This window comes from Hirundo rustica, chromosome Z (genome assembly GCF_015227805.2).
Source record: "Hirundo rustica isolate bHirRus1 chromosome Z, bHirRus1.pri.v3, whole genome shotgun sequence".
NCBI lineage: Eukaryota > Metazoa > Chordata > Aves > Passeriformes > Hirundinidae > Hirundo > Hirundo rustica.
This window is the reverse complement of record NC_053488.1, coordinates 10,513,055-10,536,529: the sequence shown is the minus strand read 5'-3', so window position 1 is coordinate 10,536,529 and position 23,475 is coordinate 10,513,055. Positions and strand designations below refer to the sequence as shown.

The window sequence follows — 23,475 nt, the reverse complement described above, 5'->3', positions numbered from 1 at the left end:
TTGGGAGCCAGACTTTAATGGTGGTGTTTAATCACAAGGTAGCTTTGCTAAAACCTAGCTAAATAATTGATGTTTCAAAGGGGGAAAAAAGAGTTAAGAATGCCAAATCTACTTGTGCTTTTCTTGTATTCCCTAACCTTGCCAAAATTGTGTGAAAGCCACCAATTCACAACAGCATTTCTTTTCACAGCAAAAGAGCACAGAAGCTGGCAGTGAAATTCGAAGCGACAAAAGATTTCTCCAAAACAGCCTTTCTTTCATGCTTTTTTGTCTATTTACTGTTATTCACAATCTACTAATCCCTTTCTTCATTTAATAGTTAGGATCTTTTCTGTTCATTGATGCTATCTTATAATGCACCTCTGCAACCTCACTCTATGCTTGGAAAAAATCAGCTTTAGAGTATGTTTATCAAGAGGTCTCTTAGTGCTGCTAGAGAATAGATTTGACTTGATAGAGGGTTTTTTTTTTCGTATTTTCATGCACCTAAGTGTGTGATAGTTATTTGGATGGTGTATTGTATTTTTATGTGTCTACTGGATGCCTTCCCATTTATTCAAAATTACCTTTCTCAGTGAATTCTTAAATATATTACTCTATTATTATTATACTAATATATCATGTGCTTCAGGAATCAAAAAAAAAAAACCTATTGGAACTTAAATCCATCTTAATGCAAAAAAACCCAAACAAACAAACAACAACAACAAACAAACATACTCCACAGCTGCTTACAGAGCTTTTTTATTTAAGTATAAGAATTTAGGTATTATTAGGTATTTGTTTAAGTATAAGAAATTGTAACTTACATTTAAATGGGCTTATTCTGTAAGAAATAGTCTGTCACTGAAAAACACAATGCATTGTTTTTTCAGAGTTGGGTAATTGCAGTTTTGTTGACAAAAAAGATGCAACTTCCTTGGTCCTCACAGATCACTTCTTTCTAGAAGATCACGTGCATATGAAAGCTGGTAGAAACAGACCTCAGATACTAAGAGACTTCAAGAAACTAAGCACTGGAAAAGCTTTTGTTCTGGTCATTGCCTTATTACTATTTCTTTAACCATTCATAGGCTGAAACTGTGCTTAAGTATATTGTAGTAAAAACCTATTTTTGTTCACTCCTTCTTTTTGTACTGACATTTGTAGAGTAGCTGGTGTACTTTCTCTATCTAGTGTATTGCAAGGGCAATAATGTTAAGTCTTTGCTCTGGGCTGCCATTTGGATTGTAGTATTCAACAACACATTCATTTGAATTATTTAAGTATGAATGCTCCTTGTTGGATAAGACTGTTGTTGCTTAATGAACGCTTGATGAGAAATTGAGTCTGAAGATAATTTTAAAGGAAACTTCTCTGTCACTGCTGTTTGGAACCCTAACATTGGAGCATAGTACTTTATAAAATATTGGTAGGTTAAAAATGCCTATTGATGTACGAAAGTTTGGCAAATTGATCTTTGAGATTCCCCAAGAAGAGATGTGGTTTTCCAGTAATTTTTTTTTCTGAAACTGAAAAAGCATATTTCATAGACGATACCAAGTATTCTTGCAGCATTAGTTTAGCTCGTGAGCAACCAAATGTAGTAGTGGTTTAATGAAAGAGGATTTCTTTCTTATTTCAGGTTGCTGGTACTGGAATCCACAGCTCCTTCAGGAGACTTGTCCCGCCCTCACCACATTGCATCCGTTGTTCCAAACCGGTATCCCCGGTGGTTCACCCTAAGTCATATCGAATCCCAGCAGTGTGAGCTGGCATCAACCATGCTAACAGCAGCCAAAGGTACATTGCTGTCAGTTATGTACTCAAATAAATGCGTGTTTTTAATATTGCATGGGTAAACAGATCATAAAACTTGTGTCTGGATCACAGTCTGGTAGTAGTTTGAAATGGGTTCAACAAACTGAACTGACTTAAATCTGTCATGTAATTTTCTAGCAAAGTAGTTAATTCAGTTAGCTGGTAGCTAGATGAGCTTGGTATGAGGCTGATGGGACAGCTTTTTGTTCTCCTGACACATTGACGATGAGGCACTGAAGTGGACAAGTCAGTTCTAAAATTCACAAATCAGAGTGACTTCTGGCCCTGCACTGTACTAACACCTTCAGACAGGGGAGTTTGTGGTCTCATATCTTTCATTCATATAGAATTCAATTACAGGAAGTTTCTGAAAACTGACCGTGTATAATTGAAACATCATACTATTGCATAGCAATGTCAGGCTCAGTTATAATGGAACTCTGGATGTTTCAGGAGCTTGTTCCATTTTGGTGATTCTGTTTACACCTTGCAGGTGATGTTCGGAGACTGGAAACAGTGTTAGAATCCATCCAGAAAAATATCCACTCCTCCTCACACATCTTCAAACTTGCCCAGGATGCATTTAAAATAGCAACACTCATGGACAGCTTGCCAGACATAACTCTTCTGAAAGTTTCTCTGGAGCTGGGCCTTCAGGTATTTCCCTTATTTGTTGTTATTAAAATAGAAGAAAGAAATTTGATGCAGTGTGGGTGCACGTAGCTTTTAAGCACAGGAAAGGATACTGTCTTTGGCCTCTGTCTGGACTTGATTTTAAGTTCTGTTTTCTAATACAAGGCTTAATGTACTGGTAAACACAGACCAAGAATTTGCACAGCCCCTTTGTGCCATTCAGGTGGAAGGCAGAGCTGACATTTGCCGACCACACTCTTCTCTTCAGCGGTGAGAGAGGACCAGTGTGGTGAGTTCAGGATTGTATGTAGGACTGGGTAGGAAGTAAAACTACTCTGCTTGACAGAAACGTGCTGTATTTTCTGCGTGGTCTTCAGGTGTTTCTTCCTTTCTTTTCTCTTCCTGTCCCCTAAATGAGAACTGGTAGATGTTTGTTGAAAGCCAAGGTCAACCGTAATGACTGGTTGCTAACCGTCTCACTTCCATCTAAGTCCTATACTCCACAAGCTGTGGTATAGTCAGATGTATCTGAATGTGCTTGAGGTGTACAAGTACTGCAGATCAGTTTTCAGGCCCTGAGGAGAGACTTGGCATGCTGAAGGGAGACAGCCAAGTAGTAATATTACCTGAGATTTTTGAATCTTAGAGTTTATGCAGTTCATTTCAACAAAAATAAATAAATACCTTCATCCCGCTTCAGGGAATTCTGAAAAAAACATGCAAAGGTCAGAAAAACCATTTATTGTTTTGCTTCAGTAAATAAAGCTCCAAAGGATTCTAGGGAAAGGATATTTTCCCAATTGTTTCTTATGCGGAAGAAAGGTACTAAAATCTTTAATAAAAAATCTGAGCGTTTTGTATGCTTTGTTAGGCTTTCATATTTCCATGGTCACTGTGAAAATCTGTTTCATTTGCCTTAAATGTTTTTGTGAGAGGGAGAAAAATCCTTACAATTGACTCATGTGTCCCCTCAAGCTTTCACCAAGTCTCATTCTTTGGAAACTTTGGATATTAGTGTATGGATACTCTTTTCTGGTTGACAGTGTTATCCAAATATCTTCAGCGAAGTCTAGTGAAAGTAATGTCAAAACCAAACGAACTGGAACTGTTGTAGAATTTGCCCACTGTTCTGTTCCAAGTTTACCAAAGGTGTTTTAAGAATCTTAAAGATTTGTTTTCCAGAAGGAAGATGCATTGCAGTTTTCTGTTAGTAATTCCCAGCTGTGTAGTTTCTTACAGTAACACTTTTCCTGCAAGAAACAGTGTCAGCACTGTCTCTAGTGGCCTACAGATGATTCCCCCTTCTTTTCTTCTCAGCTTAATTGTAGTTAGGTTGCCTGTATTCAGCATCTCATACTTGACTACTTAAAACAGTTATATGCCCTGGAATATCACACAATGATTACTGATATACTTGTGCATAGAGGAAGGATATGTTATGTAATTTAATTTCAGTAATTGATGGTGGGTTTTTCTTGTTTGGGAGAAGGCTTTTTTATGGGATAGGTTTTTTTCTTGTCCCCAGATAGAACAGTCTCTGTCCTCTATTCTTGAAGGATCTGCAACTGGAATTACTCTCTGCATGCTGTTCAAAAATGTCTGTACAGTGTTTTTTAAATTCCTTGACATACCAGCAGAAAAAGAGGAAATGGAATGGAGAGGGCAAAAGGCTGCCATTTTTAACTCCAATGTGTTTGAGTACTTTAAAACTCCTATCTGTTTGTCTATGGCCTTGGTTTTCAATTTAATTTTTGTTTTGTTTGTGTTCTTTTAACAGGTGATGAGGATGACGCTGTCAACGCTGAATTGGCGGCGGCGGGAAATGGTGAGGTGGTTGGTAACATGTGCAACAGAAGTAGGTATGTTCTGAAATGTTTCTCTTGCCAGCTACTCTAATGGGGCTTGATCTTCCTTGTCAGCACCCAAGTTCTGCAAGTGCCTCCCACTTCATGTTCATCTCTAAAATTTCTTTGGTGAGAACACATTATGGCAATGATTAGAGGGTGTTTTTAGGCACAAAGCAAATGAGACAGTAGTCAAGCAATGCAGTGTGACTTTTTTTCCCCCATAAGGTGTAGGTGTTCATAACCGATGGGAAGTACCCATATGCAAATACTCAGTGCCCAAAATACTCACTACAGTAGTGGGAGAACAGTGCTCTCTCAAGTAGCATGTTTGGATCATTTTTGGGCTTTGCTGTAGATTTCCTGCATGTCTTCTTGAGGCACCCCAAAACCTTCTGTGTTAAGGTTTACCATCTTCAGAATGAGGATAAAGGTCTGAAAATGGAGATGAGTGCATTAAAAGCTGTATAGCTGTTAAAAAAAAAAATCAGCAGCAATGCTAATGAGAACAATCTAAGTATTTATGATAATGGAGCCATTTTAATTGTCAGTAAAGGTATTGTGAGAGAACATGTTTTTCTGTTTTATTTCTTCCTTCTTCATATATCTGAGTTGGATTGTATTCCACAGGTGCTTCTTGAGTTTCAGAACTTCAGAGGATTGCTGCTGCTTATTCTCTGTATTAATTTATTCCTTGCTTTATGCTTAGCTAGCCATATTTTGTTGTCAGTAGCATGGGGAAGTAGAGCTTGCCTTTGTATGCCCTCAGCCAGAAAGTGGTTTGTGTCTGCAAATTTTCATGCAATGCTCTTGTTTTATTGCTTTTATGTCTTTGCTAAGATAATTTTTGCTGAGGTTATCTCACAGATATTAGTGCCTGAATATTATTTTGTGCAGTTGCATCTCAGCAAATAAAATACTGGGTTTAAAATTGCTTTAAATTGGTTTACATATTCTCATAGAAGTGTCCCATAAAGAACATATAATGTCGCGCAGGGTACTCTTGAGACTTAATCAACACAGTAAAGAATCAGTATGGTAACACTGGGAATCTCTTTATTTAAATGAAGATACCGTATTCTCTGGTTATGCTGGTTTGCTGCAAATGAGTGAAGGGGTGCATGGGAAGCATCAGAGTCCTGCAGAGGAAATGAAGACCTTTGTGTGTGGCTTAGGTGGGCTCACAAATGTGTGTAAACTGCCTCTAGCAATAAGGCACTCCAGTTAACTCTAGGTTCAATTTATGGAACTTACCAGTCAGTATTTCCTCCACCTGCCAAACACTCTGGTAATACAGTGGCAATACAGCGAGAAATACAATATCCAGTAGTTCGTATTGCTCATTGTATTTCCCTAGTAAGGATCTCGATGCTCACTGACTTAGGAATTTGATTCCTTTGAGGTATGCTTAATAAGTTTTGCTAAGGTATGCCATGATGTTCTCTTAAGACAGCCATTTTGCCTACTTTTCATATGTGCTGTTCCTTGAGATTTACAGTGAGAAAAGAGGTTGCAATTGCCCTGGTGTGCAAGGTGGGGGCTGCTTTTGAGTGAGATGATGAGACAATATGAGCCAGAATGTTTTATCCAAATTGTCTTAAGTAAAACAGCTCAGCTGTCACAACAGGGGATTAAAGCTTATCTTGCAGGCTTTTTGTTATTTTCTGCGTTTATGTGATTGCTGCAGAGTTTGCACAGTAGTCTTGGTTTTAATATTGTTTTCTAACCATGCTGTCTGTGAGCCCTTCTTGCTGGGATGTACTGGTAACCTCTCAGACTTTGTGGGAAGTATAATCTCCTGCTGAACATCTCTATCTGCTGGGTTTTATCAGTTGTGGCTAATCCTTTCTTTCTCTCCCCAGGTGTTTATGCACTGGATAGTATAATGCAAAACTGGTTTACACTTTTCACTCCAACAGAAGCCACTAGTATTGTTGCTACAACAGTGATGTCCAACAGCACCATCGTCCGTCTACATCTGGACTGCCATCAGCAGGAGAAGCTGGCCGGCAGTGCTAGGACGCTTGCTCTACAGTGTGCCATGAAGGATCCTCAAAACTGTGCCCTTTCTGCACTGACCCTATGTGAAAAGGATCACATAGCTTTTGAGACCGCTTACCAAATTGTTCTTGATGCTGCTACAGCTGGCATGAGCTACTCGCAGCTTTTTACCATAGCACGATACATGGAGCACCGTGGTTACCCCATGCGGGCCTACAAGCTGGCCACTTTGGCCATGACGCATCTCAACCTGAGTTACAATCAGGACACACACCCTGCCATTAATGACGTTCTGTGGGCATGTGCGCTCAGCCACTCCCTTGGGAAAAATGAGCTAGCAGCTATAATACCTCTGGTGGTCAAAAGTGTCAAGTGTGCAACAGTACTGTCTGACATTTTGCGTAGGTGTACTTTGACCACTCCTGGCATGGTGGGACTTCATGGGAGGAGGAACTCTGGTAAGCTCATGTCACTGGACAAAGCCCCTTTACGGCAACTCTTGGATGCCACTATCGGAGCCTACATTAATACAACTCATTCACGTCTCACTCACATCAGCCCACGACACTATAGTGAGTTTATAGAGTTCCTCAGCAAGGCACGAGAGACCTTCCTAATGGCTCATGATGGTCACATCCAGTTTACACAGTTTATTGATAACCTAAAACAAATCTACAAAGGCAAAAAGAAACTGATGATGCTGGTTCGTGAACGCTTTGGTTGATGCAAATGCGTGAATGGGGATCTGGGGGGGAGGGGTGGTTTATTTTTACTTGAGCCTGCCTTTGTATCCTTTTTAACTTAAAGAAACAGAGCCACACCGGTATTATATGTGTATAGTTATATTGAGTTTGCAAACTAAACTGTCATGTTGTGAAAGTTTGTGTGTTTAATTTTCTTTTCTCTTTTCTGTTTTGTATGAGAGAGGGGTTGAAAAAGGTTTGGTTTACACTGAGTATATGTTGTCAAGTGGCAAAAGCCCACATCGCTCTCCTGTTCTTTCTGTATACGTTCACAGCCTCAAAAACAAACGTATATTGCAATGGCTTTAAAAACCAAACAAAACACCTCCATCCTGTGAAAAGTACCTCGAATGGATTCAGCTTTACTTCTTTGTAACTCATCCTTACATTTCAGCATATTTAAACAAACCAACAAATGAAATACTAATAGTTAAAAGGCTGACCACGTGGCTTTGCAGTGCTGTTCATCCAGAAGCATGGCACACAATGCTTGTGCATGTGGAAACTTAGCAACTGTCAACATACATTCTCAGGGATTTATCAAAAAAAATTAAAAAATGAATGAGAGCATTTATTGTACTGTATATATATTATAGTATATGTCTGAATATTGAAAAATATAACATTAACTAATTTATAAAAAAATCTATGTAATGCAAAATACTTGAAGCTGCAGTAGCTTGGTTTTAAACAAAAAACAAAAAACCAAAAAAACAGAAGGACTAAAGTGCGCCTTGCTTCAGGGTTGGCTCAGGTGGTGAACTATATGCTGGGCATCTATGCAGAGCCACCTTTTGGATTGCATGGTTGGACTGATACCTATTGGGGAAAATTTTATATATATATATTTATACAACCTGTGTATACATATATATGTATACACACATACACACATGCTTGTAACAGGCACTATAGTAAAGAGGGACAACAAAAAATACACAGCCAGAGCAGCAAGCCTTAGCATTAAGTATACAGTATGCCAGAATTGGGGTTTGTGCCTCCTAGCCTAGAAGACTTAAAGAATATCCTTTTTGACACAAAACACAAAATGTTTTCCAAAATTATTGACATGGTATGTTACGCCTTTGCAGTGAGCTGATAATAAGCTAACCTTTGTGCACAAATAACATATATATATATTATATATATATATTCTGCATAGGTATTTTGACTTTGTGCAGGACAGAAAGTTGTGTAGGTATGACTGTTCTACTTTTCAGTTTGTTTTTTTAATATATTTTATTTTCTCTAGAATTACTCAAACAAAAGCAGCCTTCTATCTTGCCTTGTCTTAATGCTTTAAAATAACCAAACTGGAGATCTAACTACCAAACTGTTCATTATATTATTAAGTACCAACTTTGGTTACAGTATAGTGTCTTTACTTTAGCTGATGGTTCTGTATCCTTGTGCTTTTTAAAGCAGTTTTTATGTTTTGGTGCAAAAGTTGTCCAGTGTCTCTTGTTCCCTTCATTAGAGAACATGCTAGGGTATGTTTGTAGGTATTTTTGTTTAGAAAAACTATTTCATGCTCTCCATTTTATTTATTATAATAGGTAAAAAGGTTGTACTTCATCACCCATGTAAACATGCTCATGAAGTTGAAAGTAATTAAGATTTGATACACTGATATCAATTTATTTATGTAACTAAATCACTGTTTTATAAACTTGTTAATGATCAACAGTTTTTTTGTTTTGATTAAAATTAGTTTTTTGAAAGTTGATTCTGCATCCTTTAATGGTGTCTGTTACTGGAATTGAATTGTGTTCATAGATCATGAATGCCTATCTGATGATTTCACTGCAGTGTGGTGGTATGCATTATGACCACCAAGTCCAGGAAATAAATGCTGTATTCCTCAAAAATGTGCTGAGGAATGGTAGTGTTCACAGCTGCTGGTGGAAGAAGACCTGGTACTTCAGAGATGAGGCCAAATACTGCCTGTGTCTGAAGGGGTGTGTTCTGTGAATCAAACAGTAAGCCTTGATGCACCATCCTGGTAGGATGGTAGGATTCTGGAGGGTGTGTCGGTCTGTTTCCACACTGGATTATTTGGGTGACCGTGAAAGTTGAGATATGCTGGAGATGTATTCGAGGACAATTCTTCCTGTTCATTGATTGGCTTTTCTAAAGCGTTTTATGTATTTTGAGTCATGCAGTTCATTCCGCTCAGCGTGACATTCTTGCTCATTAGCTGATAACTGATATTTCTGGGTTTTGGAGTCCTTACTCCCTAGGAATTGTGAATTTTCTAGCCCTTGGAGAGTAATGCAGTATGACATGGTTGCAAATTGAAGAAGAACTTTCTGCTTTTCCACCATGTAATCATCTTAGGAATGTTACTTGATGTCATATTTTATCTGATCACCTTCAATTCTTTTTTTTATTTTTTTTTTTTTTAAGTATCTTCAGCTGAAAAGAGAATTAGTATGCAGCAAGCAACTAACAGAGATACTAGTGTAACCATGAATTCTGACAGTGAGGCTTGCATCACTGAGGATTAAGAAGGAAAAGGTCTGAATCTTTTGTACAATTTGTCATGTAAAATATGAGTCTTTTACCAAGTCTTGCTAACAGCTGAGATGTCCTGACCTAATAGTGCTAACATTCCTGTGACATTTTTTGACTTCTATTCCTTCCAGTATTGAATTCTCTTTCCTTTTTGGTCAATTACTTTGTCCCAGGTGAATTATCTGTCATGGGCAGTAGCCCACGAAGGAAAAGAGGACGTATCACTCCATTCTGTAATAGGGACTGCATGGTTGCGCCTTTTTTTTTTTTTTTTTTTTTTTTTTTTTTTTTTTTTTGTGTGTGTGTGTGTGTGTGTGGTGGTGGTTGTTTTATTTGTTTGGGATTTTTTTCTAATTTTACAAATAATGCCACAGTATGTAGATTGCAAAACTGAAAACTGAAGCCGCTTTGAAGACCAGGCATTAGAATTAAATGCAGTCTTGAGTCTTGGTAGTTGTCACCTGGTTAGAACAAGCACGTAGCTGCTTCTTGCAGAACTGATGGAATTCTATTTAGCTTATTTTCATAACAGACCAAAATATTTTCTGTGACGGTAGTGCTGCTGTGCAGTGCAGTTTACATCACATTACAAGTCCTCAGGGACTGACAGAGTCTTGGCCAATCTCTCTAATAAACGTCTCAATATGTCCTGCCCTTGGTTTGTGAAGGTAGGAGGAATCCACCAAAAAAAGAAAAGCCTGAGGGCTCTTGCTAGAAGCTTTCAAAAGTCTGAAAGTCACTCTTTAATATTTCTTTAGTGCTCTGTCAAATTGGTTTGAGCTTTTCCTTTCAGTTTTGGTTTTGTTTTGGGTTTTTTTTTTAGCATATGAGATTTTCATGTAAGTGGGTATATGTAACAAGTGCAGCAAAACTGGGGTGCTGCTTACACAGAAATTTCGTCTTCTGAGATGTAGTTAGAGTGAATTTGCAGTAATTTTATTTCACTGAGATGCCTTCCATTTCATAAAAATGAGGATTTTTGTACTGAAAAATCATACAAACTTCAGTTTCTGCTTTAAAAACAGAAGTTCTAGGAGTTCATCTAATTTTAATGAGGATAAGATTTGGAAAAACAGCAGTATAGCTGATACCTTTACCTGAATTCAGAAGTCTGATACCCTCAGGAATCCTCTTGCTCTACAGTTTTGGCTAGAGATGAGGTATTCAGAGACAAATATTTTTCTACTATTTTAATTGCTTGCCCCATTTGAAGTATGTACTTGGTAAAAGGGTCAGTGGGGAAACGAGGTACCTAAAACAAAGAGTGTTTTGCCAGACCCTTGCCTTGCAACAGGCAAGACTATACTGAATGTAAAATGAAAGATTTTGTAAGAATCTTAATTGAAGAGACAGCACAGTGTCAGATACAGCTTTACTTGTGAGAAGAGGTTGCTGGGATCTGCCTCCCCTAGAGAAGTGTGCACTCCATAATGAACATGGGGAGATAAGTCTTGCCTTCGCTAAGACCCAGGGCAGTCAGCGACAAGTAGCACCTATCTGTCAGCTGAAATGTTTGCAATCCATCTTTATGGTGCTATCTGTATCCCTGCTTTTACTAAAAATAGAGAATTGTATGCTCTGAGAAAAAGAATGTGTCTTAAAAAGAAAATTGTATCAGCTGCTGTATTTGCAGACAGCTCCAAGGTCATAGGATCTAATATTTCTGTTAACATAAATTGACTACAAAGCACAAGTTATTTCTAAAGCCAACCTTGACTAATTTCTATAGCTCTTTAGGTAGAGAGCAATAATGACTAGGGAAGTACCACAATCATGAAGCCACCCAATGAGTAATCTTTTGCTGAGTTTTGTGGCAAATGCATCTCATTGTTGGGATTTTTTTCTTTCTTCTTTAGCCTTTGTCCTTTTGCATATGTAATTTAAAGAGCTTTGTGTTAGGAAAAACGTTTACATGAGAGGTAATGTACTTGTGGTCTGATGATGTAAAATGAGCAACAGGGCTGTTGCTTGGTAACCATGGTCCATGGTGTTGGAAGAGTCTGTGGAGCAGTGTATGGGAAGGGCGAGCTAGATGCAGGGGCTGGTGAGCTCACTGAGGCCTAAGGGAGCAGCCCCAGCTGACGTGCAAAACCAGCCCTGTCTGCCTTTCCACCACTCTGACCTTGAAATTGTTCGTCTGACCACAGGGAAGTCTTGGTTTGGTGTCTCAGGCATCAAAGACGCATCACTGTTCACAGAAGGCTTCTGGAGAGTCAAAAAATGGATGGGAGTGATTAAGGACAGAGCTAAATATTCCTCTGGTGAAGCTGCTGGAATTACATCAAGGCTAATGTTGGCAGACACTTTTGGGAAGCCTGTTAATTATAGGAAAAAAAGTACCAAGAGAAGTAGTGCCAAATTCTGCCTGGTCAGTGGGCAGGAAAAATCATTCGGTGTTTGTGGCCTTCATTTCCAGAAGATCTATATTGCGTTGAGCAGCATAATGTCTCTTTGTAACACTGTATTTCCTGGTTTTTCCAGTGCCCAGGCAAAAGTCAGGCAGATGGCAGCTCACCTCTTATCAAATGGTGTCCCTGAAACCGTCTGTCAGCTCTGAGAAAGCATGGTGTGGGAGAGAGGCTGGTGTTGCTTGTGCTATCTTGCCAATATCTTGAGGAGCCCTGAGCAGCACAACCAAACCAATTCAGGAGGCCAAGGCTGCCACAGGGAAAATCACATGAAATGCTTTCCCAGAAAGATCCCCTTTGTAAAACTCTTAACAGCAGTGTGTCACTTAAATGAATGGAAATTGTGGGTTCTGAAGAAAACATGATGTCTTTTGTGCCTCTAATTGACACTTCAAACATGTTTAGTAGATCAGTAGATTAATTAGAAATATCCCAAATAAACACCAAAGTGGAAGACATGTTAACTTGTTCCTGAAGTGAACAAATGTACTTGGAGAGAAATTTTATCACCCTCAAACTCTGCCTGTTGCACTATGAACATGAAGGTGTGAAAGGCAGCTGTCACTAACACCATTGTGACAACCATCGCCCCTCTCCAGCTGGTTTTGGTGGGAGAGATGTAAGGGGGTATTTTTGGGTGGTTTAAAAGTTTAAAACTTTTTTTCTCTCTAGCCACCTCATGACTGATTCCAGGTATGGTATAGATGCAGTATGGGGAGACTCTGCTTGCTTACTCAGGACGTGTTTGCTCCACCAATCCTCTGTGTCAGTACGAGTGTCTGACCCAGTGCATACTTTTTTTCTCCAGCAGCCTGCAATTTTTACATCTTTCAGGAGGTTGTCTCCACTTCTGTCGTGCTGCAGGTTCTGGGGACTTCTAATTTTGAAAAACAAGCGTCTCCAGTCATTCTTGAAAATCTGGAGTCTAATTTAAAAACACCGTGCTACAAGGCCTTTGGCTTGGCTGCTACTTAGTAATTTAGCGGGTGTTTTGTATTCTTTGTCTCAGTCATATAATGAGAAACTGAGAAGCCTAATAGACATGTTCGGAAATTTTACTGTGAGATGATACCAAAAAGGAAACTTAAGCATTGCCTTGTGGAGTGGTGATTGTAGAGGGAGACTGTACTCAAGAGTTTTCTTCTGCTCTGAACCTCTCAGTATTTTATGTGAAGGAAAATCCATGTGAGAAGGACTTAACTGTTGCATGGTGGCTTTGGTTTCACAGCCTGCATTTTCCCAGCTATCACTGTATTTTCCATCTGAAATTATCCAGGACCTTTTACTTATCTGAGCAATTCCCTTCTTTTTATCTCGCCAGTCACGTGGTGTATACAACATTACACCATGTTCCTCTTGTAACTGCTGGACTGCATTATGGTAGTGTAGCAAGTAGAGTTTGTCCAGTTTGGGTTCAGTTTGACTTTGTATGGAAACCTTCAGCCTAACACTGGTAAGTTACTGCACCTCAGGGGTAATTAGAGGCCGTGTGTGCAATTTTCGTTTGTGGAAGAAGTGGCCACCACTCCTGAGGAAGCAGTATGGCACTAATTAGAGTTTGATGTCGTTCATTTTGTGAGCATTTGGACTTCCTTGTACAGCAAATGCAGGCAATAACAGCCAGAAGCTAAAATGCATTTTTTTTAAGGCAATAATTTACAGCATTTGGTCTTCCATCAGAAAGAATAAAGTCAAGAAAACAGTAATTACTGGTAAGTGTTAGAAGTGCATCCGTCACTAAGCATATGCACTGCCAAGACACAAATTCTCCACTCCTATAAAAGTTCAGGCAAACTAGACAGGATGATTTTGGCTTTCAGCTGCCAGTTGTTTAGCACCCAAATGGTCTGTATGTAGTTTTTGGGGGTGTGTGGGAGATCTAATTGGATGAACTGAAATGGGACTGACTGTTGAGCCCAGTATGAAAATGCTAGTTTATGCACCTGTTTGTGCTGCTGAAGTGGAGAACAGCATGCTCCTGGCACACTTGCCACATTGGCCATCACACTGGGCTATCTTGTTGCTCACCCTTCATAGCTTACAATACATCTAGGTTATCTACTACCAGCAGCATTCCCAAATCTCTGTTTTCTGGTGACAGGAAATGAAATGAAAGACATTTCTAGCATCTGGAGAGGTGCTTGAGAAGTGCAGCTGCATTGAGAGCTCTGAACAAAAGCCTGAGCTTTAGTATCTGCTGAATTCAGGACCTGAATTTGCAACTAATTTTACAGTGCTTTTGTTTTTGCTGCCGCTCAGTTGTGCCCTTACAGGTGAGTGTGTTCAGCGGAGACAAATGTAGACTCACCTCATGGTGTGGGGAGAATGTGTGCATGTTGGTGTCCAAGCTTTTCTTCAGACATTGCAGTTGGGTGAAGCATTTGTGGAACAATTTGTGGACCATCTGAGTTGGCTAGCTGATACCCATATCCACGAACACCCTGCAAGGACTTGTCAGGCCAGAGGGCAGCAAGGGGAACAAAACATTGAGTCAGCGTATTTGTTTCTGTCCTTAAGTCCATGTCTTGATAAGCCATAGGCATAGGTAGCCCAGGAGAAATGGCTTCTTCCTTCTTTTCACTAGTACTGGTTGCTTCTCCACTGTACAAATGATGGCAAGGATTCAGGCAGCAGGTTGAGCCCTGTGCATGGCATGTGGCTGAGGGAGATCACAGATCTTCCTTACCGCCTCCCTGCGCTGCTTCCTCCAGTCCCATCCATGAGCCTGACTGACTGCTGCCTTTGTTTGGGGTGAATGCTCGTCTGTGCTGCTCTTGGCTTTCTGCAGATGTTGCAACTTGCCTGCAGTTCTGGCAATTTTCTCTATGTAAGAATTGGGAGTAATTAAAGTATTTACTGAATTGCAACACTCTGGATTTGTGGTTAAATTTAGAAATTATAGAGTTTTGGAATTCTGCTGTAAAGAATATTCCTTGCCTAGTGCAATGCATCCTTGATGTCTTGCTTTTCCACACAGTGGTGGTTTTCAGCTTGCTAAATTTATTTAATGTTCAGCAGCATAACTGCAGGACCCTCTTCATGTTACATAAAGCACATGTAAGACACAGATCTCTGGAAGCTGTAATTCAAGAAGACTAAATACACCTTGTTTTGGGGGTTTTTCCCACAAATTGTTACCCTATATACTGGACAAGTAGAAGTCCTATGGCAGGGATCCCTAACGTGAAGACCAGATGTAAGCCTGGAATTGTCTTTGGATTTAGCTCTCTTCTAGTAAGTTACAGGATCTTACAGCTGAGCTTCTGTGTGTGACTAGTCGGTGTGAGATCAATGGCTAACTTCCATAAAGTACTTCATTATCAAGAGGGTTTAGAAGCCCAGTAGTGTGCATAGCCTGCTCCTTCAGCAGCTGGTGGGAGCCTGTGCAAAGTGTATCACCCTAGGGGACATCTGCCCAGAGCTGCTGGGGTGATTCCCACTTCCACCCCTTCCTGCAAAGCTCCACTGATGGACCCTGGGAGGAGCCTGTCCTGCTCTGCCTGGAGAGACCCATGCCCGTGTGAGACACAGCACATCTCAGAAACGGGCTGGAGGGAGTACACCAGGGAAAGTGGAGAGGAAACCTCCAGGCTTTCTTAAATGGAAAAACTTTTCATTTAATTTCCCTTGTTTTCATTATAACAGCTTAAAATAAAAAGTAAAATAAGAGTGAAAAATAAAACTTCAACAAGTTTCTTCTTGGCAGCTCTGTTTCACTCACTGATGTTCTGCAAATGTATCAAAGCTCTTTTCAGCCAAGTGCTTAAAAAGGTCTCCTATTTAAAGGTAGCTGTTTTAAGTACCTGCTAAAGTAGATTTTCAGACTACTTGCTTACCAAACAGTTCACTACAGTTCCGCTTCAGAAATGTGCATGAGGAGAAAAAGGGAGATTTACTCCTTAGGTGAAGCTCCCACAGCAGTAATGTTAGAGCCCTCAGAAGAAGTGATTATTGTCTAGCAGCAGCTGCTTTTAACAAATTATAACTGACTATAGCATGAGAGCAGTGAAAGTCAAAAGCTATGATGTCAGAGGCTGAAGACAATTCATTCTTTTCATTTAGGTAATTTTGGGCTACAGAACTCCATTAACGCTAGGATGCCACCATTGCTTTAGGTATGTGTATGTGCATGCACACTTCTTTAAAGTCCTGGTAGAGAAACAGAAGATGGTGTCTGTCCCTGCAAGTGCCATATGTTTATAGCAGAGTTATAAAACACTTCAAAGCAGGGGTTTATAATGAAAATAGTAACGCATCCTTAAGCATGTTGATGCTAGCAGGCGTAAAGGGTTGGAAGAGATATCTGTCTTTTTTCTGGAAGAGGATATACTGGCTTCTGCCTGAAGTGAAGCTTGTCATTTCTGTTCTTCAAACCAATTGAATCTTCAATGGCATCTAAGAAACCCTGGGTGTTGGCTTGACACTTCAGTTGGTGCCAGTATGTAGCAAAGTACTGTGTTTGATATCTAAAAGCTTTTACAATTGCTATATGGAAATGACAGCCCTTTTCAAAACAGGTAATTTTTCCTAAGTGTATGATACAGTGCATATTTTTTTCAGCTTCTTACCTACTTCTTGCATTCTGAAATAAAGCCAAATATGAAGCAACTGTTCTAGTCCTTTGTGTTCTGGGTGCAATCACTGCACCTGCTTTTGATAAAATTCCTCCCATGATAAACTTAGCTTCTAGTCGTTAATGTATCTTACTCACATTCTTTTACAGATTTTAGTGGGCTTCTGATTTTCTTGTAGGCAGCAATATACATTTAACATTGGCTGTAGCTAAAACCTTTCACCCAAACTGTTGTGGTCACTTTTGGAGTGGGTCCTTCTCTTTTTAGATAGCAAGCTTCAGCCAGCTTGGGGCTGGAGCTGAGAAGCTGTACAGCATTTCACAGCTGCTCAGGGGAGGTGAAGCTTGTCTGCCACACGTGAGATGGCAAAGCTGATCTGTAGCCCAGGTAAAGTGATGCAGTTTGGACTTGAGCTGTGATCCCAGGGGATAACACACTCTGCAAAGCAGCGCAAACAGCAAACAGCAGCATTAAACACAGGAGTGCTGCTATTCTGTTGGACATAACTCAGCCTTTCCTAGGATCTGTACCACAGTCTTTTCTGTTCTTTTGCATGATACGGAGAAACAACATATGCTTTTCAGTGGTTGATTGTTGTGTTTCCTTGTTTTTTCCCCACAGAACATAATGTTCTCTGTCACAGAGTCTCCTGGTGTGTGGCAGCAGCCCACTGCAGCCTGGTGTCCCAAGTGAACCATGTGGGATGAAACTATGTTAGCTGTAAGGTGAAAAATATGCCTGAAGACGCTCAAAGACAAGGCGGGAGTTCATGGTCAGACTCTGGGGCCACAGTTTCACAGGGAAATAAAAAGGGGACCATGTTGCTTTGGGGAGAGATGCTCAACCAGCATCTTCAATTCAGGAAGATACTTAGGAAATGCTTTCAAAATGGAAAAAAAAAAAATAGTTTTAGATTAGATATTAGGAAAAAAATTGTGAAGGTGGTGAGGCACTGGACAGGCTATCCAGGGGAAGTTGTAGATGCCTTATCCCTGGAAGTGTTCAAGACCAAGACCAGGTTTATTTGAAGGTGTCCTTGACCACAGGAGGGGGACTGAAACTATATGATCTTGAAGGTCCCATTCCAAAGGAAATTATTGTTCATTTTAGAACAATAATTAGAAAGAAAATCCCAGTGATAGAGAAAATAAGGTGATTTGTCTGTTATCTTCTAAGCTGTGGTGTGATCAGTGGTTTTAACAACCAGGGCAGCAGAAAACAATCTGATAGTAGAGGGACTGCTTTCCCCTCTGATGGAGGTGCAGAATCACACATTTCTTTTCATGTCTTTAGCAAACCTCTCCTACCAACCTCCCAGAAACTTCCTAATTTTCAGCAGGCCCCGGAAGGCTCGGGGGAGGCAGGTGCCGAGTCAGTTGATGGGCAGATTGGGGAACAAAGCCACCTTCAGAACCTCAGGCCAAGGACACAAGCTGCAAGCTGGGACAGCACAGAGGTGTTCTCAGTTCATGATCGTGACAGCTCTGTCCTTCCAATAAGCCAGACAGGGGCTCAGCTGCGGTACTTCTAACTATGATTTCTGTCTTAGGGTGACTTGGAATCTCTGCAAACTCACCATCTTCCTAAAAGTCTGCAGTTCATGCATGGGGATCTAATACTCTTTCATCTCCAAAAGGGCACCAGAACATTTAACTCAAAATCCAGAAGCTCCATGATATTATTTACTAGGTTTTGGTTTTAAAGACTCTGGGGTTTTTTAGGTTTCCCTCTAACCTGCCTTCCTTCTGCATCCATCCCAGTGAGAGATGACTTTCTCAGGTTAGGGACCTGTTCTTCACTATAATGGTATCCCAAAGGGGACTCACAAGATGTAACTCAGGCAGAAGCAAAAAGGAAACTCTGTGCAATGTATCCAGTCTTTACACATGGCTGTACCTTTGTGAATGGTAGGAGTTTATCTCAGTAAACTTCAGAAAATAATGATGAGGAAAGTACTGTTTTGTTTTAGACTAATCACAAATACAGCAGTGGTGTGTTACCCAAATAAATCACTCATTGCAAGCTGCTTTGTGGCTTCCTGTGACAATTAATAATAAGTTGTCAGGTAAATGTTTTTATTACACTGGTGTCTGAGGACCACAGTGTGCCCCATGTCTCCTTGAACCACCCATGCCTTCAGAGTAGGTGTTGGAATTGACGCAGAAAGAAAAAGAATTCTCCTACTTAAAACTATGTGGCACTTCTCTGGTGGGTCCTTTCCTTCCTGAGCTTGTTACCTTTTCAGGGAAGGAGAATGGCTTCTGCTGGGTAGTATATTCTGGCTAATCAATCTATGTCTCCGTTGCTCAGATTGTATCAATGTGGTAGCATATGAACCTTGGATGTAAATTGCAATAACAATTTATTTGGCATTTGGAAGGAAGATTAGACTATATGTTTGTAATGCTTGTGAGTTTGATTACTGTCTTCCACAGAGCAGAACAAAATTGGAGGGATCAGGAGCAGCAGATTGTTTAACTTTCTGACACAGCTGGAGAAAACCAACTTTATCTGAATAGCGTTGCTGTTAGCACTAGGTTTGCTATCTGTGCATTTTGGTTCCTCAGCAGTGGGACAATAAATGAGTTAGATCCTATTATTAACTTGTCTCAAAGTACCATGTAAAATTAATAAGTAGAGAGAAAAAGTGCCTTCAGATCTTGAGAGAATTAAAGAGTGTCGGGGACATCATGGACTTAAATATGTATTGGGAAGTAAGCTGCATTCAGGGATTTCTGCAATAAAAATAATGGAATCTTGAAATGCAAGAGGGCCAGTGAGCTTTTGTTTTGATCTTATCTGCTCTGTAGAAACTGCTCTAATGATGGATATAGTTACGAAACATTGGTTTCCTGTCGTGTTTGCAACACGACTCAGGTAATAATAGGAATGACCTCTGCCTTGACCACATTCCCTGACTGTGGCCCTCTGAGGTCTATTGTTAAAATGCAGATTGGGAATTCAGTTTAAACCTAGTCTGGGCTCAGTAAAACTAAGTGATGCTTCTAATGAAGGTGTACTGAGTGACAGCTTAGTGACTAGTTTGTCTTCTAAACCATTTTCTGCTAGGATGACATTACAATTAATTGCCTCAAATATGGCCTAGCTGAGGTAATTTTTTCGGCTAATTTTGACCAACTTTTCTTCTCTTGTATGCCTTTCCAGAAAAAAAACAAGTTTAATGTCTTCTTCCTAAACGATGACAATTTATATGCTGCTCTCAGCTCATAGCAGAACTGACTGTGGGAATTAACTACTATTGGGCAGCACTTTCTGAAAAGGCAAAAAATTGCCATGGTTTGCTTTGTAAAGGCTTTTTAATTCGGATAATTTAATCAGGTGTTTTGTTTTGTTTTTCCAAGGTAGCCCTCTGTAATCTACAGGACACAGCAGAGGGCAGCAAGTCAGGACAGTCTTCAAGTTTAAGCTTTGGGTATTTCCCTGGTTTGAGTGTTGACAGGAGACTTCCAGGTGACAGCAAGATTGGGACATGAGAGAAGTAGCTTGACATGGTTTCTAAAGAGGTTTGCTGCAATGGAAATTTTCCCTCATCCTGCTCGCTTGGCAAATTTCTTATAAATAAAGCAAATTTCTTATAGGTTATATTCAGTACTAAATATGGCGTTGTATAACAGAAACCTGGAGGAGCTGAGGAGTCTTGTCTGCTCACTCAAAATGTTTTGAAGTCTGTTGACCTGAAACATGTATTGTCATTCCTGATTCAAAAGTTTTCCAGTTAAAGTCATGTGCAAAAGAGACTGTTCCCAACAGTTTTCCACACAGCAGCCTCTACTTTTCCTGTAGACTACTACAAATCTCACCTGAGGAAGCAGAGGCTGCCCTTAGTGATAACTTCTGAGCGAGGTGGTAGCAGATTGGAGGATGCTATAGGCTTTTTATTGCCCTTTTTGCTGAAGTATAATCAATTCCTAGGTGAACCTTTAGCAGTACCATTTTTTAAGACAGAGAACCATCAGAGTGACCTTCAGCTCTTAAGAGTTTCCAGGATGAGGCAAAGGGGTGTCTCTGTCACTTGTGGGTGTTATGTTCACGCACAGGTGACCCAACAGCCAAGGTCTTACAGCGAAGGGAGGATGATTGCACCCAAGAGATCCCTCCCATGGCAGGAAGTCAACAAAAGAGCCATGTCCAAAGACCCCTAGGCTGTGTTCTGGGAGAATGTGTATTTTGTTTTGTTACACTGATTCATGAGTGGTGTGAACTGTGCTCAGAAAGACCCATGGCAACACAGGCTGCTGAAACTTGTGTTGAAACTTGGGACAATCTTACTGGCTTAATAACTCATTTTTGCATGGTAGCCTCCATTGAGTGCAAGAGAATGAATAACTCCTCTCTTTGATTGTATTGACTCCAGATATTCCAGTCAGTCCTATGCAAAACGCAAGGAGCTCCTCCACTGATGTTCTTTTTTTATGCAGCATGAGAAAAATATTTCAATTATAACTGCCACAAACATAGCTTGCAAATTTTTTGAATGATTAGATATTTACACTAGCTTTATTTAGCTTGGGAAACAAGAGTGAAATCATAGCCTTCAGCACAAACTACCAACAAACTAGTCTTGCTCCATGCTTACTCATGATTGCTTTGGTGCCTAAGTTCAACAATGAATAATTATTTCCATGTAATGTTTCCCTTATTTTCAAATATTTCTGTACATTTAAATGGGAAAGAAAAACCACTACATTCACAGTTGGAGTAAATGAGTAGAATAAAATATGTGTGGCACTGAAACAGAATGGTCATACGTGAAATCTGAGAGATTCATGTTCATTGTGTAGGACAAATGCAGAAAACGAGATCAACTGCAACAGTTGGAGTCACTGGAGAGCTACACAGGAATCTGGAATGGGGAAAAAAGTAAACAATGTGTATTATTCATCATTTGTCATTTGCTGTTGAGGAAATGGAATGCCTCTGGCACATCTGAAGAAGTTCATGATTCATCTGAAGTAGTGAAAGAACTACAAAGCCAAATAGTAATATAAACCCCTGGGGATGTGTTGCTACAGTCTTTTAGGTAGCATTAGATCCACTATAAGTAGTTGTACTAAGATAAAAATCCTGGCAAATATTTGGCATTAAATCCTTGAGATATGAAACTCTTCATTCTTTGAAGTCAAGAGATGTTAGTCTTGCCCAGCACAATAACACTAAGAACTTCTACCTTTATTTGAAAATTATTCTCTTTTGCCCTACAGGCATTCTCTTTTTACTGGAGATGCCCCAGATGATGAGTAGTGTTAGCCACAGCACCTCAGCTTTGTGGGCCTGTTGTTGCAACCTGAGAGCCTCTTTAATTCACAGTAGGCATTGTGAGGTTTGCTTTTGACCTGGGAGAATACTGTCATCATTCACTTTTACTAGCCACTACAAAGAGAAGCATTCCATAGAAACTGAATTTTGGATTAGCTATGTAACAAATGGCCAGATGAAACAAAGTAGTCAATGGCTTAAAAAAATAGTTGTTACCTATATTCAGTAGTCATTGTGGAAATGTAGTGAGGCAACTTGAGTAATTGTCTTCCAAATACTACCCATTAACTTCATTTCTGCATGCAAGCCTAAATAAGTAAACATGTACCTTTCTGAACTGGGAATGCCTCCTGAGAGGCAGCATCACTTTAACAGTTTATAAGTATCCAGCCATTCATGCCTGGACTTGATCCTGTTCAACCTGACATTTGTGGCATGAACACTCACTGTTTTCTTCCTCTTGCTGCATTGCAGGTTACTTGTGCTGCTTTGTAGACCAGGAATTCCATGTGTTACAGCATGAATGGAAAAAAGATGTTGACGGTTTAGAGAAAACTAAACCAAGAATTCACCTGTCATGGGTCTAAACCCCAGAAAGCACATGCTCTCCAAGTATGCTTGCTATGGCCTTTTAAATAGCACTCAAGCCACTGAGAATAGTTGGGCTCAGACAAAAGGTGGTGTCACTGGAGATGTAGTTTGTGGCTGTATGTTATGTAATTACTCCAAAATTCAGTTCAGTCAAGAAACTGCACACAGTAAGTAATATGGAATAGTGCTGTGAGGAGAACAAGAACCATATGACAGTGTGACCAGGGTTAAACTCAGGTTTTGTGGTTTTGTTAGTGGGTTTTTGTTTGGTTGGTTTTTTTCCCATCCTCTTGCAGTTTAAACACAAAGTTCCTTTGTCTTTTAAATGTCTTTCTCAGGTGTACAAGCACATGTCATTATTAACATTAGACCTTGCAATGGCACCCATCATTATTTTTCTCTGTATACCACATGATTTTGGCAGCTAGCTTCAGGAATGTGGATGTACACTTCACCTGGCTTCAGACACAACAGTTCCAAATTCCTGCACAATTTGGTGGTGCTGGTTCCCACTCTGGCAGTTTGGCCATACAAATCACCAACCATTTAAGCAGAGTTCAAACACAGCTTAGCAATGCTGGTTATAGCCTAGAGTGAGCACAGCTGAAGCTCAGATATGCCTGGTGAGTTATTCCTATGCATGCTGCAGGGCAGGCACATCTGTGTTTTGCAATGTGTTCAGCCAAGTAGCCCAAATGACAGATAAAATGTTTCCTTTTACCCATTGCCACTGAAGTCTCTGCCACCCTTCACAAGTGACTCAGAATCTACTAACATATTTTTTCTGTGAGGAGAGTATAATGGCCTGGCTTGTCTATTCTCATTTTTTTCTCTAATTTTTTTTCCTTCCCTAATAATAGGTGTTTGCAATGCAGTGTAGTGACTTCCCAGGTGCACATCCCCTGTGCAGTCTTTAACATGATTCACATGAGGCTGTGTTCCATTATATTCTTCATAGTTTCTCAACAGCTGAGGTATCTTTCATTACATGTTTCTGAAAGCTGGATAGCCCCTAGCCTTCCTGACAAAAGAAGTTTCTGAACGGGTCCAAGCTTCCTCTTTATTGCCCAGCTGGTTTTTCTGCTGCTGT

General features: G+C 40.1%; 1 protein-coding gene across 3 annotated transcripts in view; it reads left to right on the top strand.

Moving 5' to 3' along the window:
- Positions 1-8,747, top strand: part of ZSWIM6 (zinc finger SWIM-type containing 6) — a 110,002-nt gene extending 101,255 nt beyond the window's left edge. For all 3 annotated transcript variants that reach the window (XM_040089373.1, XM_040089371.1, XM_040089374.2), the window contains 4 exons: positions 1,625-1,782; positions 2,294-2,457; positions 4,211-4,292; positions 6,140-8,747. In XM_040089373.1, the coding sequence (XP_039945307.1) occupies positions 1,625-1,782; positions 2,294-2,457; positions 4,211-4,292; positions 6,140-7,002 (1,267 nt within the window). In that variant the 3' untranslated portion in view covers positions 7,003-8,747. The remainder of the gene's footprint in view (positions 1-1,624; positions 1,783-2,293; positions 2,458-4,210; positions 4,293-6,139) is intronic.
- Positions 8,748-23,475: the final 14,728 nt, after the last annotated feature.